This window comes from Ambystoma mexicanum, chromosome 1p (genome assembly GCF_040938575.1).
Source record: "Ambystoma mexicanum isolate Mex_15411 chromosome 1p, UKY_AmexF1_1, whole genome shotgun sequence".
In the NCBI taxonomy this organism is placed as follows: Eukaryota; Metazoa; Chordata; class Amphibia; order Caudata; family Ambystomatidae; genus Ambystoma; species Ambystoma mexicanum.
The window spans coordinates 956,919,003-956,934,830 of record NC_090921.1 but is presented as its reverse complement, the minus strand read 5'-3'; the positions used below and the strand labels follow the sequence as shown (position 1 = coordinate 956,934,830).

At 42.7% G+C, this 15,828-nt stretch overlaps 1 protein-coding gene across 5 annotated transcripts in view; it reads left to right on the top strand.

The window, feature by feature from the left end:
- The window catches only part of CPNE2 (copine 2), a 947,004-nt gene that overhangs the window by 856,572 nt on the left and 74,604 nt on the right, over positions 1-15,828 (top strand). For all 5 annotated transcript variants that reach the window (XM_069653470.1, XM_069653479.1, XM_069653462.1 and 2 more), the window contains 3 exons: positions 2,429-2,488; positions 8,871-9,004; positions 14,741-14,795. In XM_069653470.1, the coding sequence (XP_069509571.1) occupies positions 2,429-2,488; positions 8,871-9,004; positions 14,741-14,795 (249 nt within the window). The remainder of the gene's footprint in view (positions 1-2,428; positions 2,489-8,870; positions 9,005-14,740; positions 14,796-15,828) is intronic.

Here is a 15,828-nt window from a genome sequence, read left to right as displayed (position 1 = left end):
CTGCTTGCAACCCTGAGAGATTGTGAGATTGCACTGGTGCTGCTTTTCGGTTCTCCCCCAGACCTTCAAACTATAGTGCCTGCATCTTGTGCCTGTTCGATGCTACAACATGCTGCAACATGCCCATACCCATCACCTACTAGGGTTGAATCAACCATTCGAAACCCGGGATCCCAACTCGAAGTTAGAAAGTCACTTGTCGACTCAAACCAAGGGTTACAACACAACCCTTTCCGATAGTTACAACCCAACTCAACACAGGTCGACCTTGCACAGATCCTGGTGAACACCCCGAATGGTGTCGGCAAACACTTCCTTCAATTTGCACAGAGCTACCACATTTGAACCCGCTTGATGCCTGCGTGCTGCTCGTACGATTCAACGTACCTGATCTGAGCTCTATCCGCTTGCACCACTGTTCAAAATCCGGGTTCGATGCTGTTGCCCTGCCAAAGATCCGTAACAAGGTACTATCGATCAATAACTTCCCCTTGTTCCATTTTGGGTCCTACAGACTGGTTAAGTCACTTGTGTGCTTTTTCCATCCAAAAATATATCCTTTTTGAGGTTTATAATTTTCCTATCACCCCTGTATTCATGCTCAGAGTGCCACATTCTTCTGTCTGTTGCATCTTCTCTTTTCATTCCAAAGGGGTGGGTTTTGTACTGTGTTTAGTTTTCTTGCAGATGATGTGTTTGATTAAAGTATATATATATTTATTTTTTTACAGAACCTTGATTGGACATTCCATTATTTTGGACTGTGTTACTGTGTTTGGGTCACTATTGGTTCACTTTCACACCCCTCTTAAGAGCAAGGCCTTCCCCCAGCCCATGTTACCACAAAAAGTAAATGATGTATAGCTCTTAACTGTGCCTGTTTTACCTTTATGATTGTGTTGGGTCTTGGTTGGAGACAGCTTTTTAGCCACTACTCATCCTGCAGACAAGAAGTCAATTTGTCACTAAGTCAGTCAGAAAACGTTGACTATTACATGTTTTCTTATAATAAGATTAAAACATTCTATTTATAATGCCATATTCTTTCCTGTCACTGCTATTTCCCCAGCGTCCAAGATGGAGAAACCCTTAATATAATCTTTCCTGATCTGGAATGATTTTCTTATGCAAAAGACAATTGAGCAGTTATGAGTGAGCAGCCAATTTCAGACCAGTAGTCTCTCTTTGCCCACCGCTTAGGCGTTGCTCTGTTTCCTTTGTCTGTCTTTTCCTTGTATTATCTACGTCATTTTATTTACTGCTTAAGGCTTGGACTGCCTCAGGTCAATGAGACCAGGCAGCAGATTAGGATACAACAGTTTATTGTTTTATGCTGACAGTTTTTTAAAACTGTGCCAAACGCCACTGGACTAGTTTGTCAGAAAAGGACCTGAAGGGACGTTAAATAAGATGGTGTAAATTGGCAAATCTCTGCGTAGCATAATAGACTGTAATAAGGCAAGTAACGTATCATTGTGAATTAAAAACTGCTACTGCAATTTTTGTGTCCTCGGCGAAACAGGATTTTTTTCAATTAACCCTGACTCAGTCTTTCAGCCATACGAGAACAATACAGCCAAACCCAATGAGTCGGTTAATAGATATAGTCTACAGTGCTAAGAAACAACATAATCTCCGATGGCAAGCGTAACATAAAAATATATTTTATTTCTGAACATAAAGACATTGGGCCAGATTCTCAAACCTTTTTTTGGAGCAAGTGAGGAGAAACACCAGTTTATCTCCTCACTTGTGCCAAAAAACGGTTCAGCCCAATTCTCAAAGGGGCATCTTAATGAGCGCAAATATGAGGGTGTTTCTGCGCATTTAAAGGAAAATCCGGAAATCCTCAAATGGGATGCGCTTTTAAATGCGCTGCAATGAGGAACAGAGCAGGCGCAGGGGATGCGCAAATCATGACAGGGTCATTTCTGATCCTGTCATAATTTATTTCTGAAGTGTAGCAGCCGTGGTTTTAACTGCGGCTGTCACCCTAGCATTTCCATTTCCCAAATGGGGTTGGAAATGCTTTCTTTCTGGTCATTTCACAGAGATGGGCCCTTTATGGGCCTCCCTTTTGAAATGCGCTCCGGGCACCCACGTGGTTGTCAGCCTGTCATTCATTGGTGTTGGGAGCCCTCGCCACCATTGTAGGTAAGGCGGCTGAACAGCGCGTCATTGTGCAGCTATCCAGCATCTCCTGAAATGCTCGGGTACCTTTGTGAATAATGGGAGCTGAGCATTTCTGAAAGCAGCACAAATGAAACAAGCACATTCTCTGCTCTCCTTTCATTTGTGTGGCTTTTCGAGAATCGGTCCATTATGTGAAGGTAAGAAAAGGGATTGTTGGAAAAAATAAGACTATTCAAAGTTTTCTCTTGTGCTGTGTTAAAATGCAGGTTTTAAGGATGTTCTTCTTTGTTTTCAGATTGCCCGAGACTACTCCTTCTTGGACTACATCCTGGGAGGATGCCAGCTAATGTTCACTGTAAGGATCGCTTCTTGCTCAGTCTTTTCAGAGATTGGAAAATGGATGCATTGTTTTCATAGATGATCCGCTTATACGCAATGGCCCATATCCCCAGGCTTTTTGGATGCTGGTCAGATGTCCCATCAGTGTGGGCACTCTGGACTGGCTGAGTAACCTATTCCTTTTCATCTGTTGTAGCACATATGAAGCTTCGTTTCAGTGACTCTATTATGGTGATGAATCGCCCCTCCTGCCGGCTCACTGCTTGGGCAGTGACATGTTGTCTGTCTGTCGTTATGAATTCTTAAAGATGTCTTTCATTTGTCTTCCTTTGTACGGGGCCAGTAAATGTTTAAGGTTCCACATTTCTGTAAATAAATCGATATCACTTTGAATAAGAGAGCAGAAGAGTGGGGAAACTGTTGAAGAGTGCATCACAAGCTTAAAAGGCTAGCTAGCAACTGTGACCTTGGTGCTCGCAATGACGAGCACATAAAGGACCAATGTATGATCCACTGTAGCAAAGACATGACCAGACATTGCCTGGGAGATTTGGATTTTGAGAGGATGCAACACTGGATGAGGAGATAGAAATTGCTCAAAAGATTGAACACACACCGAAAGGTGCATGAGGGAGATCGGGAAAAGGCGAGGGTGACTCTGATGTAAATGTTTCCTGTAAGAAGAATTACAACAACTCAGGTGTGCGTAAAAAGATGGAAACAAGAGTCACCGAGAAGAAAAAAGGACCCCCAGTAAGTGGAAACATCTAGCCAATGAACAGAAGTGTTTTGTGTTTAAAGTTATATGCAGAGTGCATGCAGTGGGAAGGGTCACTAAATCCAGTGCTATAATATCTTCAGCAAACCCAAACATGTGTCTGAGGTAGAAGAGGGAGGATGTTAAAAAAGAGAACACTATTTCCAGAAATTAGGGTCAGTAGTATCAGTGTGTGCCTGTTGATAGATAGGAGGGCAGATTGCATCTGGATGATCAAGGTGGGTTGTGTAAAACATGTCACTTGAGAGAAATGGCACATAGGCCAAGGCGTATGATGAGGTGCCCATTGATACTTTGTGGAGCTTCACACCGCATTGGAGCTTAAAGGGAGGTGTATCCAGGGGTGCATATCTGTCGTCTCCACTAAGAGTGGCCATTTTTTGGGATGGAGAACCCAAGGTAATATAGGCATTGCTCTTGAAACCAGTGTCGAAGAACAGGTGATGGTAGGGATGAGTCCTCCGTTTAAGCAGCATACCAACCACTTTCTCTTCCAATACTGAAAAAAGGGAAATACTCCCAATTCAAAAAATAGGGAGAAAGATAGTCGAAACAAGAAGTAGGGAGATACATAGAAGCCTCGCACCTGCTTCCACCCATCTAGCTCCGTGGGTATGTTTAAAATATTTATAGCAGAAGAGCAGCGATTTACGAAGGAGCTCTACTTTTAAGGCCTGATCTGATGAGGAACCTTCAACTTTAAGGTAAAAATGAATCTTGTAATTTGCATTCTTTACTACATGTACGGAAGTATCGACTACAAGTCCATGTAAATTGTAGAGCTAAATAATATTTTTCAGCCCCACAAATACTAGCATCATTGGCAAAGGGGATTTGTCTTTATGTGCATTGGTTATAAATATACAGACTTTTAGCACATGTATTTAAAAGAACAAACACTTTACAGATATATATAACATGAATTTGACTGCGATAAAATAAGAACATTCCAATAAATTCTATAATTTAAATTCCATAAAATAAATTGGAAGATAATAGAAAAGATCACAAGAATTAATTTCGTAATTTGCACAAGATTATGACAATAACATACTCAGCGTGTTTTTCTGCAATTGACTAAGTTAATAACAGGTTAAAACTAATTAAGACTATTGAAAGTTATGCAGATTCAACTAAAATTAAGGCCAAATACTGGTGTATATATATGATGTGACTTGTGCAACAATAAAGTTACTGAAAGAGAGGCAATACAATTTTGAGCCAGTTTCCAAATGTGAAAGGCGGCAGCATATATAACAATTGATTATGCCCCGAAGATGCAACTCCAGAACTGGTCAGTTTCAATGAAGTTTATGTTCGTTACATAACTGGAGTTGCTCTTCAGATAATATGATGTCAATATTGGACATTTGGTGAGGATGTGACACGCTGTTTCAACCATCAAATTGTATAGCTGACAGGACCGCTCCTCACATAGTATATCTGTCCATCTGACCGTGTGTTCACTTGTAGGTAAAATGTTAAATCATAAATAAGTAATAAATCGACGGGTTTTAGAGAAATACAATTTGGTTAGATGAACTCTAGGAGAATTATGGTTGAAGCCAAGCCATGTTGTGCTATGCATAATGTATTGTTTAATTTTCGCTAGGAAATAGATGTTCGATATAATGTCAAAATCTTTAGTCTTATTCTTTAAAATAAAGAAGAATTTGGGAGACTGTGTCATGTACTCAAGGTCAACACCAATTTTTATAAAGTGGCTAAGAGCAGTATGTCATATTTCGGAAAAAAGGGGTTGGTAGAGTCCTGGGAATATTGGATAGCCAGTAGGCCAATTAGTGAATCAGATACAAGGGGATGTTATAATGTTAAGAAAAAGGCTGCAAGGTGGGAAAGAGAGAATAGATGGAAGGGACTCCCAATTCACACCAAAGTGCCTCAACAGGTACAGAGGAGGAAACCGCCCAAAATCGAACGCAAAAGTTTGTCTTCAAGCTTGCCCACCCAATTTAGTTTGGTTTCAGGTACAACTGCAAGACCATAAAGTATCCCAGGGAGGATACTCATCCTATAAATAAGGTCTGGCCCTCAACATTATGCCCACCTTTTTTTATCAATACATTTCGTTAAAGAAAGCCATTTCCTTAAAGTTTTAGGTCGTGTAAAATCACTGTAAAAGTCACCTGTGGGAAATGGACCAATAGGGCTACTAGATAAATATATCTGTTCACCTTTTCCAGGGGAATGTGACTAAGCAGCCAACGATACTTGGACTCTTTCATTTTTGATTTGCTACCAATGATCGAAATTTTAGTTTTATTAACATTAACTTTAACATGGTTCTTGGACGCATAAGAAGCCAAGGCATTGATCGAGTGCTATAAACCAATTGGAGTTTGGTCCAACAAAATCATATCATTGGCATATCAAAGTCATGAGACTGGGGGGGATACCAATATGGGGGGGAAAGTTACTAGCGGTGTCAATGGCGGCACCCATGTCAGCCACGCATTGATTGTAAAGAAGGGGAGCTAATACACAGCCTTGTTTTACGCCGATGTTAGTGGGGATTTCATGAGAAACGGTCCCCTCCCGGTTGGTATGCACCACCACCTAATGCAATGGGAATTACTTTTCTTACTCTCTAAAAATCATTTTACACTCAAATTCAAAAATAAGGGAATTAAATATGTGGAACCTGGTGGTGACCCGGAGTAAAGTAGAGAAGGGTGTTGAGGAAGAAGTGGAACGCTGATATCTACAAATATTCAAGAGGGAAGTGGGTTGCTTTTGGTTGTCAATTGCCTTGAGAAAAGAGGTTAAAAGGAGCTTCAAAGCTTGAAGTGGATAGTATAAGAGACCCCTTAAATTCCTCGGGGTGCGTAACTCCTGGAGAACTAGAGAGGAAGGCTTCAGGTCAGGTAAGATTGTGTAATGAGTTTGGTGGTCTCAAAAAGAGCATTGTGGTTTGGAACTGTGGAGTTTGGCCCACAATGGCAGAATGTTTTCCTTAATAGTCAATAATCTGTATTCACTATAATGATTAAAGGCCACCAAACGTTTAGATAGCAACGTGCTTTGTAACAGCCATATATTTCCGAGCAGGTAGTTTATTGTAGGAGTAATAGCTACCTTTAAATAGATCACATTAACCGACAAAATGGTGCAGAACTGGCACCCTTTTCCATGTTATTCTAAAAATGGCAGTAGAACTAGTTTTCACCATCTGCATGGTTTTTAGCTGTGTGCCAGACTCCTATATAGCTCATTTTGCGAACTTTAAAAAATGATTCACTAACTGTAGTTTGCCAAGCCAATGAATTAGGAAGGTCTATAAACAGAAGGGGCGTTAGTGCTGATGCTCACTGATGTGGGACTGTGCAAGAGTTGTACTAGATCTAGCTAAGCTTGTAGTATCTCTTTGATCATTTTGGAGTGGTAACCACTCTGAACAGTCTTGTCACGTGCCTTCTCCCCATCTAGACAGACCATTGCAAGCGGCTCTTCCTCCCACTGTCTGTGAATGGTGCTCCACACAGATAGTGGCCAACGGATTGTCAAAAGAAGTATCTGCCCACTCACTGTGCAGTTCCTTCTGCTTCCTGAATTTGCTTTTGAGTTGAATGTCAGTGTGAACCCCCAAGTCCTGCAATCTAGTCAGACTGCCCCCGTGAAATAACATCCACACCGTCGCCAATCGCACCCTTACTCTCCCAAAGAGAGGAGTTCCAGTACACAGTGTGTGGGCATTCCTTGATACCTGACCAATTGCCCAGTGAGGTCATTCAGACAGCTCAGCCATCTGCTCAGACCTCTTACACATAAAAGTTCCAGGTTTCAATCCCTGCAGGCCCCAATCAGACCTTCATCCTTCCGAGGTTGATAAAACACATACATTTCGATCTGTTTTAGTTGCACTTGGTTTTTATTGCCCTACAAGTGGAAGGACTGCACTAGCAAGCACTGTTGGAAAACTCTATCACTATCTAGTGTCATGATAAAGGCATGAAAGGTATTTAAAATGGGAAAGCTGTGAAACTGCAATCTCTCCACAATAGCATCATCCGCAATGAAGGAGGAAGATGCAAAATATGGTTCTCATGGTGACCGTAGTCGCAGCATCTTTCAAACATGCATGCTACCATGAGGGGAGTAAAGGACCCCAGACACAAAGGTCACAGTAACTCCGGAAACAATGACTGCATTTTATCCAGTTGGCACTTGGGAGAGATGACCACCAGACCAGTCGATTCTTGTTTTTCTAGTCTGTCAGCTAGAAGCTTCCTTGAGAGACATCCTGGATTACTTTGATATCCCGTTTCAAGAACATCATTTTTATGGTTGGTTTAATTAAAGCACTTGACATCCAAGTTGTCTGGATGACATGTTTTTGCTGTTGTGGTCAGAACTGAATGTTTTTCCAGTAAGGGTTTCAGAAATAGCATTTTTCTACAACACATATTGATCAAAGTCCATAATTGAACTATCCAGCTCATAATTCATACAAAGATACAGGTTTATTGTGCATTTTGATTGTCTGTACAGAGCTATGCCCCCCCCCTGGTGCCCCACAGTGTTATAAAATACATCACCGGTTTGCTATGTCTCATTTGTGTCACAGTTTCTACTACATTCATTCAAGGCACACAAAACACATAATTCAGAAAGGATTTAACATTTCTGTTATGATACGTAATACAATCAATGTATTACCTAAGAAGTACATTCTCCAATCCGTTCTGTTTTGTACTTGATATGAATTTGAGAAGCTCAACTTAGTCCAACATGTTTCGAATTAATGCCTTCAGGTTTTGCCAAGTCTTTCCTCAGGGTCTTCTGGATTTAGAATATCCATCACCTGGATGTCCTTACCATATACAATAAGGGACCTGGCTTACTTGAAAAATAAAAACATTCATATCTTTACTTTGGGCTTCAGCAAGCAAAATTCTGAATGGCTGCATTCATAATTTTTGTGCCAGATGTTTTAAATGACAAATAACAGCAAACACATACTTGCAGCCGTTTTTAGTTTTTTTGTGAATGAAAACACAGTATGGTGAGATACATAACTGGTGAACTCAGCCTTGGCATTGTTGGTCTATTGAATTGTTTTCTTACAGAGGCATCAGCAGGGCACTCAAAATGCCTCGCACTGACTGTATCAGATGGACCAACGACTCAACTGTGCTGGCTAGAAGGCCTAGGGTGGCGACGGGGGGTATTAATAGTGTCAACTGAGGAGTAGTTGGCTGTGAGGGTGAGGTGCAGAGAGTGGGTCCAACATAGACTTCCTAGACAGAGATGATGCAGGGGCTGTGACTGGGACTAGATGGATAAAAAGGATGTCGCTTTGGAGGAGTGGAGGAAAGGCCCCACTCGCAAACTACCAAGGAGAAGTCTCATGTTATGTTAAATGATCTTATGTTTGCATAGCACCTCTTACCATATGTAATGGCGTTGAAGCACTGTAGGACGCATGGACCTTTGGCAGCAGAGTTCCAGGGTAATTCCCTGCTTGAATTTTGCATGGCTCAAGTTCTGGGAGTCGACTTAACATAGTTTATTGTATCTCCAAAACTCTTGAAAAAGTACTGTATATTAAATGTGTAACTGACATATGATAAACATACGTGTTATTTGTCTGAGATCACAGGTAGGAGTTGACTTTACGGCATCTAATGGAAATCCACGGGATCCCTCGTCCTTGCACTATATCAGTCCACTGGGTATGAATGAATACCTGTCGGCTATTTGGGCGGTCGGACAAATAATCCAGGACTATGATTCGTAAGTAAAAGTTACATAACCTGCCAGCGCTTCCTTATACTGATCATCTTCCTTCCAATAGGAACACTGATACCCGGTAGCTTGTCATGTGTTAGGGTGTTGGTGTAAATTGCTAGTGCTGTGTTTGCATCCTTTTAGGCAATGATGCTCACCTCCCTCAGCAGTGGAAATGCATGTTCTAGGCACTGCTGTACATGTTCTTCTTGGCAAATGACTGGAAATACTAGCCGTCACACCTGTTGCAAGGTTGTTGCCATGATCGAAGCATGCAGATCCTCCGTCCATTCTGCGGCCCTTCATAGATCCACATTAGGCAGTCAACCAGCATTGGGACTCAGCCATAAGGTGGCATCATGGAACGATACAAAACCAATACATGAATACTTTAATAAATAAGTACATGGATAAATATAAATATGTATTCTGGTTCCAAAGGAAGAAGATGGGAGGTGAGGGTGTGTGTGTGTGTGTGTGTGTGTGTGTGTGTGTGTGTGTGTGTGTGTGTGTGTGTGTGTGTGTGTGTGTGTGTGTGTGTGTGTGTGTGTGTGTGTGTGTGTGTGTGTGTGTGTGTGTGTGTGTGTGTGTGTGTGTGTGTGTGTGTGTGTGTGTGTGTGTGTGTGTGTGTGTGTGTGTGTGTGTGTGTGTGTGTGTGTGTGTGTGTGTGTGTGTGTGTGTGTGTGTGTGTGTGTGTGTGTGTGTGTGTGTGTGTGTGTGTGTGTGTGTGTGTGTGTGTGTGTGTGTGTGTGTGTGTGTGAGATATATTGCTCTAGGCGGTCTAAAGTTAAGGTTACAGAAACATTTTTCCTGTGTAACCTTTGAACCCGGTATTGAAAGTTCACCAAATGTGGCCAAACAAACTTCCCTGGCCCATCTATGCACGCCAACTAACTTTGTAGCCTTTCAAGGATGTTACCTTGTCAAAAGGTAATGTGCACAAAATGACTTTTCTTTCATTGGGTTTTCACACTCTTTTGGAACACATGTTTCGCAATTGTCTGCTTCTGCCCTATAGAAAATGTGATTTAGTGAGATGGTGCCGCTTGCGCAAGAGGTCGGGAGTTGTGTTTTGAGTGATGCCATTGTTGGAGCCAGACAGGGCATTCAAAAGAGCGCGCTTACTGCCACAATGCAGGATATTGTTAGCTTTTGTAAGCACACGAGCTCTATAACAACACCTACTATTCACAGCACTTACAAATGGGCGAACGTAAGTATGGGGAACGTGTACCCACAGCAAACCTTTCTTCTTTTTACTTTTACTGTCCATAATTTACAGCACACTTTCTGACTCCATGCTGCACATTGTATTGAATGTTTTACTATGTATTTAACTAGAGTACCTCACTATGTACATAACACACCTGTTATAATACAGTATTTAAAATAAGGCACATGCATTGTGTTAGTCTCTTATTGACTATGAGAATAACACTTTATAAAAAGTAAATACAGCATAGACTTTCAACAATTTCTATTGCCTATTAGTCACAAAAAACATAGGCACCACACCGCCTTTTCACACTTTTTATGCAGCCTATACTGAAATCCCCAAACTATTGGCCTTGTCGAAGTGTCGTCAGCGTTGTACCTCGGTGAGCCATTTCTGTTGCCTTTTTATTTGAGACACGAACTTTCAACTAGACAAAAGAAGTCGATTTTAGAAAAGACGGTTCGAAAAAAAATCAAGCCGCCATCCTACTTACTCAGGAGTGCAACCTCAATGAGGAGATGGAAAAGGAGAGGCTTGAAACGCGACTGTGCTTTGAAGTAATCAGGAACGCAGCACCGATTTGCATGATTCAAACTGCAGAAAATGCTCGAATCATTTCCAGACTAACCAATAAGATGCAGAGGTGTTACTTCTCGGAGCTGTCAGGTGACCTCGCAAAGTCATATGTTCCCCATTTCTGTAGCCACTTTGATTGCAGCGAATCAATGTAATGGGACATGTGAGTGCCGGGAGAAACACTAAACTCTTTCCTATGGAAGCCTGCATCACAAACATCGGATGAACAGCAAGGGCCATCTTAAGCATTTTTGGGGCCCTGGGCACAGACATCTTTGGAGCCCCCTTCACCAAACCAAAGTAATTAAGTGATTAAGAATATCTGCCCCACCCCCCTGCCACAATCACAACCCATACATTGATATGCTATCTCAGAGCATTAAAAATAAGGATGTTTACTCCCTTTAAGTCCCCTTACCCCCTTCGTTTTTGCTCTAATCAGAATGATAAACAAGTACCATTTGAAGGCCAACATTATCAGTCTATGAAGAGGTTACTTCTGTTCTAGCATAGATCCAGGAGACTTTTTATCAATAGAATCCAGGAAGGTATGCAGCCTGTAGCATTAATGCAGGACTGTATGTAAAAGGTACATGTAACCCAGAATAGACAGAGAACTCACATGTGCTGCCTCACAGAATGCAAACGTGCTCAAGCATGGATAGAGGAGACCAATTGGTAGGAAAAAGAGAAAGCTACACATACCACAGCATGGATAGTGGATGCAGATTATAAGCTACCAGGAAGGTGTCGGTAGCAAGAGAGAGAGAGATTATAAGTGGGACATGGTTTTCAAATAGTGTTGCCATTAGAGATAAAAAGAATAACGTGCCTGTGGTGTGCACTATATCAATACTCACTATTACAGTGGAAGCAGCACTATAGCCACTGACACCATGAGTGAGGCTGTTTTGAAGATCATGCCCCGAGAAGGAAATCTCTCTGAAGGGCTGGCAATTTTGAAAGGTTCAGGGACTGGCAATGTCAAGAGGCTCGGCAATACAAGATTAAATTAGATGCAGAGTATTACACACACTGGTTAAGGGGTGAATCTGGCATTTATAAAACTGACTTGGAAAGTACACCAATCACATTACCAAACATGACAATTCTTAAAAACTAAATATTATAGAAGGGTGTAACACAGAATGATTCTAGCTTAATTCTCTCCATCATCAAGAGAAGTATATAAGAACCAGCGTACCAATCAGTGTGATTTAATCCGGGTTGGTTTTCTAAAGCTTTACAAGCCAGAACACTGGCTTGTGAAATTGTCATTTAAAAATGTGCAGAAAAACCTTTGACTTTTACAAAAAAGCAAAGTGTTCTTTTGCATCAAACAAGCAAACTTTACAATATGCTTGCCCGAGTCCTGCACCATCTGGTCCGCTCCCTTCTGTCTACCACCCCTTCCACTCAAATAGCCTACATAAGAAGAAAGCTCAAGTAATGGGCTAAACGATGCTACCAGCATGCAGGGAGGAAAACTTCACAGAAAACAGTGCAGTAATGTATGAGATATTAGATGATTTGAACACAATCACTGTATTGTCTGTTGGCAAAGCCAGGATACAAGCAGGAATGCTTTGGTTCCAAATGTGGATACTTATTCATCTCTTGGTCTAACAGTTTATGCTCATCGTTGGAGGTGATTGCCTAGGTTGCACAGTTTATGCTCATCGTTGGAGGTGATTGCCTATGTTTCACAGTTTATGCTCATCGCTGGAGGTGATTGCCTAGGTTTTACAACACCGCAACTGAACAAACCAATTTCTAGACCTTCACCATAAGGATGACATGTTTGTTTTTATAGCAACCACTACAACCCCTATCTGGTGCAGGTACATTGCTGATAATAGCACCTGTTGTGCTGCAAGACCAAGTACATACACAGGCAGGTTTATAAACTTCAGACATAGGAAAGGCTCAGCCAGTCTTACCGGAATGTGCTTTTCTAATCCTGCATAGGAACACATATATCTGCAATGAGTGCTTAACACACTGAGCTAACTTCTGAACCATTGTGGCACTCAGTTTACCAATATGCATTTCAAATGTGGCTATTGCACATGATCAACATAATTCCCACAGGAAGGAAAGAATGTTACAGTAGTTGTGCCGCAAGGAGCGAACTCACAAATTATATATACCACGGTGAACACAGAAAACATTACATGATGAATTGATTGAGGCAGAATGTACTTGCCAAAACAGACAGGCAATAGGTTTAGAGCCTCGGCACCATGCCATAAAATATCCTGATGTGTGCTATTTAAGTCTGGTGAACAAAGGAATCTTACTTCTTTAGGCCAGGCAGCCTTGTGGGGCCCCCTCCAAGGTAGGGGCCCTGGGCAAGTGCCCCTTTTGCCCTCCCATAAAAACGTCTCTGGGAACAGCACCAAAGTCCCAGTGGCAGGTGCTACCCATGCCATGTCCCACCTTGGGCCACAAATGCCTTCACGGCATGTGGTGGGGAGGGTTGGGATATGCCAAAGTACTCATGCCAATCTCCCCTTTCTATGACCATGGCATGACCATTAGTGTTAGCATTATTCGTGGTGCTAATGAGCCACCTGTACAAATATATGCCATTCAGCAATACACCAGAGGCAAATAGAGTGGTTTCTGAAATTAAGGAGACGGCAAGCAGGAAACCACAAGAATATATGCTGGCAGTCATTCTCTGCAAGTCATTTAGGAAATGATAGCGAAGGCGGCATGTATTGTATCTCTTTGCAAATGATTAGGCCAGCCATTCGATTCTAGCATTTCCACCCCCATATGCAGGCGGCCATGGGCATTAACAACCCACCAGCAGGAGCCAAAGTAGGCCTGAGCGAAGTGAGATCCTTGAGACAGCTGTGGGTCATTAATGCCAATGGCCGCCCTGCAAAGGTAGGTTTTTATGTTTGTTTATTGAGTTCATATAGCGCTTTACTCCATTGCGCTTTACATTATAACAACAGTACAAAAAAGACAGTAGCATATTTACAAACTTGAAACAAACCAGTGGTACAGTATACAGAACAATTTACTCGAGGGAAGGTGGGGAGGGAGGGAAAACGGTAGGGGGGAAGATCCCAGAGGTCTTAATGCCCTTGGGTGGTTACAGCATCCAATATGGTCATCGGGAGGAGGGAGATGGAGGGAGGGGAAGTGGGCAGGATATGGGGGGAGAGGTAGGGAAGGAGAGTCATGGGGGGAGTGGAGAAGGGCTTTCAGGGAGGAGCGGAAAGATGGGTAGGTGGGGGAGGAACGGATAGGGAGAAGGGAGTTCCAGTGGAGGGGGGCCAAAGGTTGGAAGGAGCGGAAGCGTGAGGAGGCACAAGGGGCTGAGCGTACAGTGAGAAGGTATTGGTCAGCTGAGCGAAGAGGGTGGGAAGGAGAGTGGAATGAGAGGAGGGAGGAAAGATAGGGGAGGCAACCGCATGGAGAGATTTGTAGGCAAGGCAGAGGAATTGAAATTTCAATTGTGAGTGGAATGGGAGCCAGCCGAGTTGAGAGAGTGATGTAGAAATAGAGTCTCGAGGGCCGAGGAGACATGAGTATGGATAGAGGAGTGGTAGATGGATTTTCAGGGAGTCAGGTGAGAGATAGGAAGGCCAAAGAGGAGAGGGGAGTAGTAGAAGAGACAGGAGAAAATAAGAGAGGAGATTTGGAGTTTAGAAGGTGTCAACAATATTGGCAGCCTGGCCTTGTGCCCGGGGAGCAGCAAATGTGAATATTCGTTTAAAAAGGGGGGGGTTCCTTTTGAGGAAGGGGTGCCTGCATTTCTGCACCCCTTGATGAAAATGAATTGTTCCACAGTCCGAGAGGGCTGCCATAGTCGCGGAAGGGAGAGGTGAAACGTTACTGAGCAGAATTGACATTTGCTAAGTCCGCTGCAGCCTGATGAAATATCATTCGTCAGACTGTCACGATGACGCCTGTTTGTTTTTACTTTTTTTCAGAGACAAAATGTTTCCTGCTTTGGGATTTGGTGCTCAGTTACCACCAGATTGGAAGGTAATTCGGGATTGTGCATGTTTGCATACATTGTGTATTCAGTCTGTTGCAATGCTGTCAAATCTCATCAGGGGGGGTGCTTGAACTCATGTAAAAGCTGAGCTGGGAAACAGAAGTTGCATTCCTTCCCTTTGTCCCCTATGGTCTAATATGAAAAATGGTGCAGCACCATGCGTCAGGTGTCTTGGGTGGGTCACTTGTGGCACTCTAGATTTCCATCCGGCAACCCGCAACCATGTCCTTTAGACCTGCATATGCTCCCAGATTTCCCGAAAAGCCAATTGACACTTAAAATCGACGCCTGGAGGAAAATAAGACAGCCACCCGGCTTCCCTGAAAGATGGGAATTACACCCCTCTGCGGCTGTGCTCTGTTTATGTGGGATGGTGGCACATTCTGGGTCTTCTCCCAGAAGCCTGCTTCATCCTACACTTCTAGCCCAGATGGCCCTCTGGGGGTCCATTTGTAAAAGGGTTCATTGCATGCAGGGGACCGCCAACAGTAGCAGCTATGTGCTGATGGGCCCCTGCATGCAGTGTTCTACTTTTACTAGTGCACAAGCAAAGAGTAAAAACAGCCGAGTGACTTTGCTCTTGACTTTTACTCTTCGTTTTGTGTAAATGGCAGCTGCAAATGACCCTTTGCAGACAGCGTTTACAATGAATTCCTATGGAATCTGCTTGCTTTTAACAGGTGTTCAAGAGGGTTCAATGGAAATCCATTCCTGTTACGCCCGCGTGAAAATCTCATGCAGGCGTAAAAGCATTTGCCCTCCAGAGGTAATGTGCATGACAGAAATGTTCCATCTCGTGCTCCTTCACCTCCATATGTCCTGCAATGTTAACATAAGGCGTGAATGGCTAAAGCCCTGCTTTGACATATGGCTATTTCTCTCCAGGTCTTAAAAAATTAGCCACTCTGTCTACTTTGTTTAATGTTTACGGTGATTTAAAAATGCACTTCAATACATTACTCTGAAGGCACTTTTCGTCAGATTACAATGACATAGGGCCTCATTACCAGTTAGGTGGTA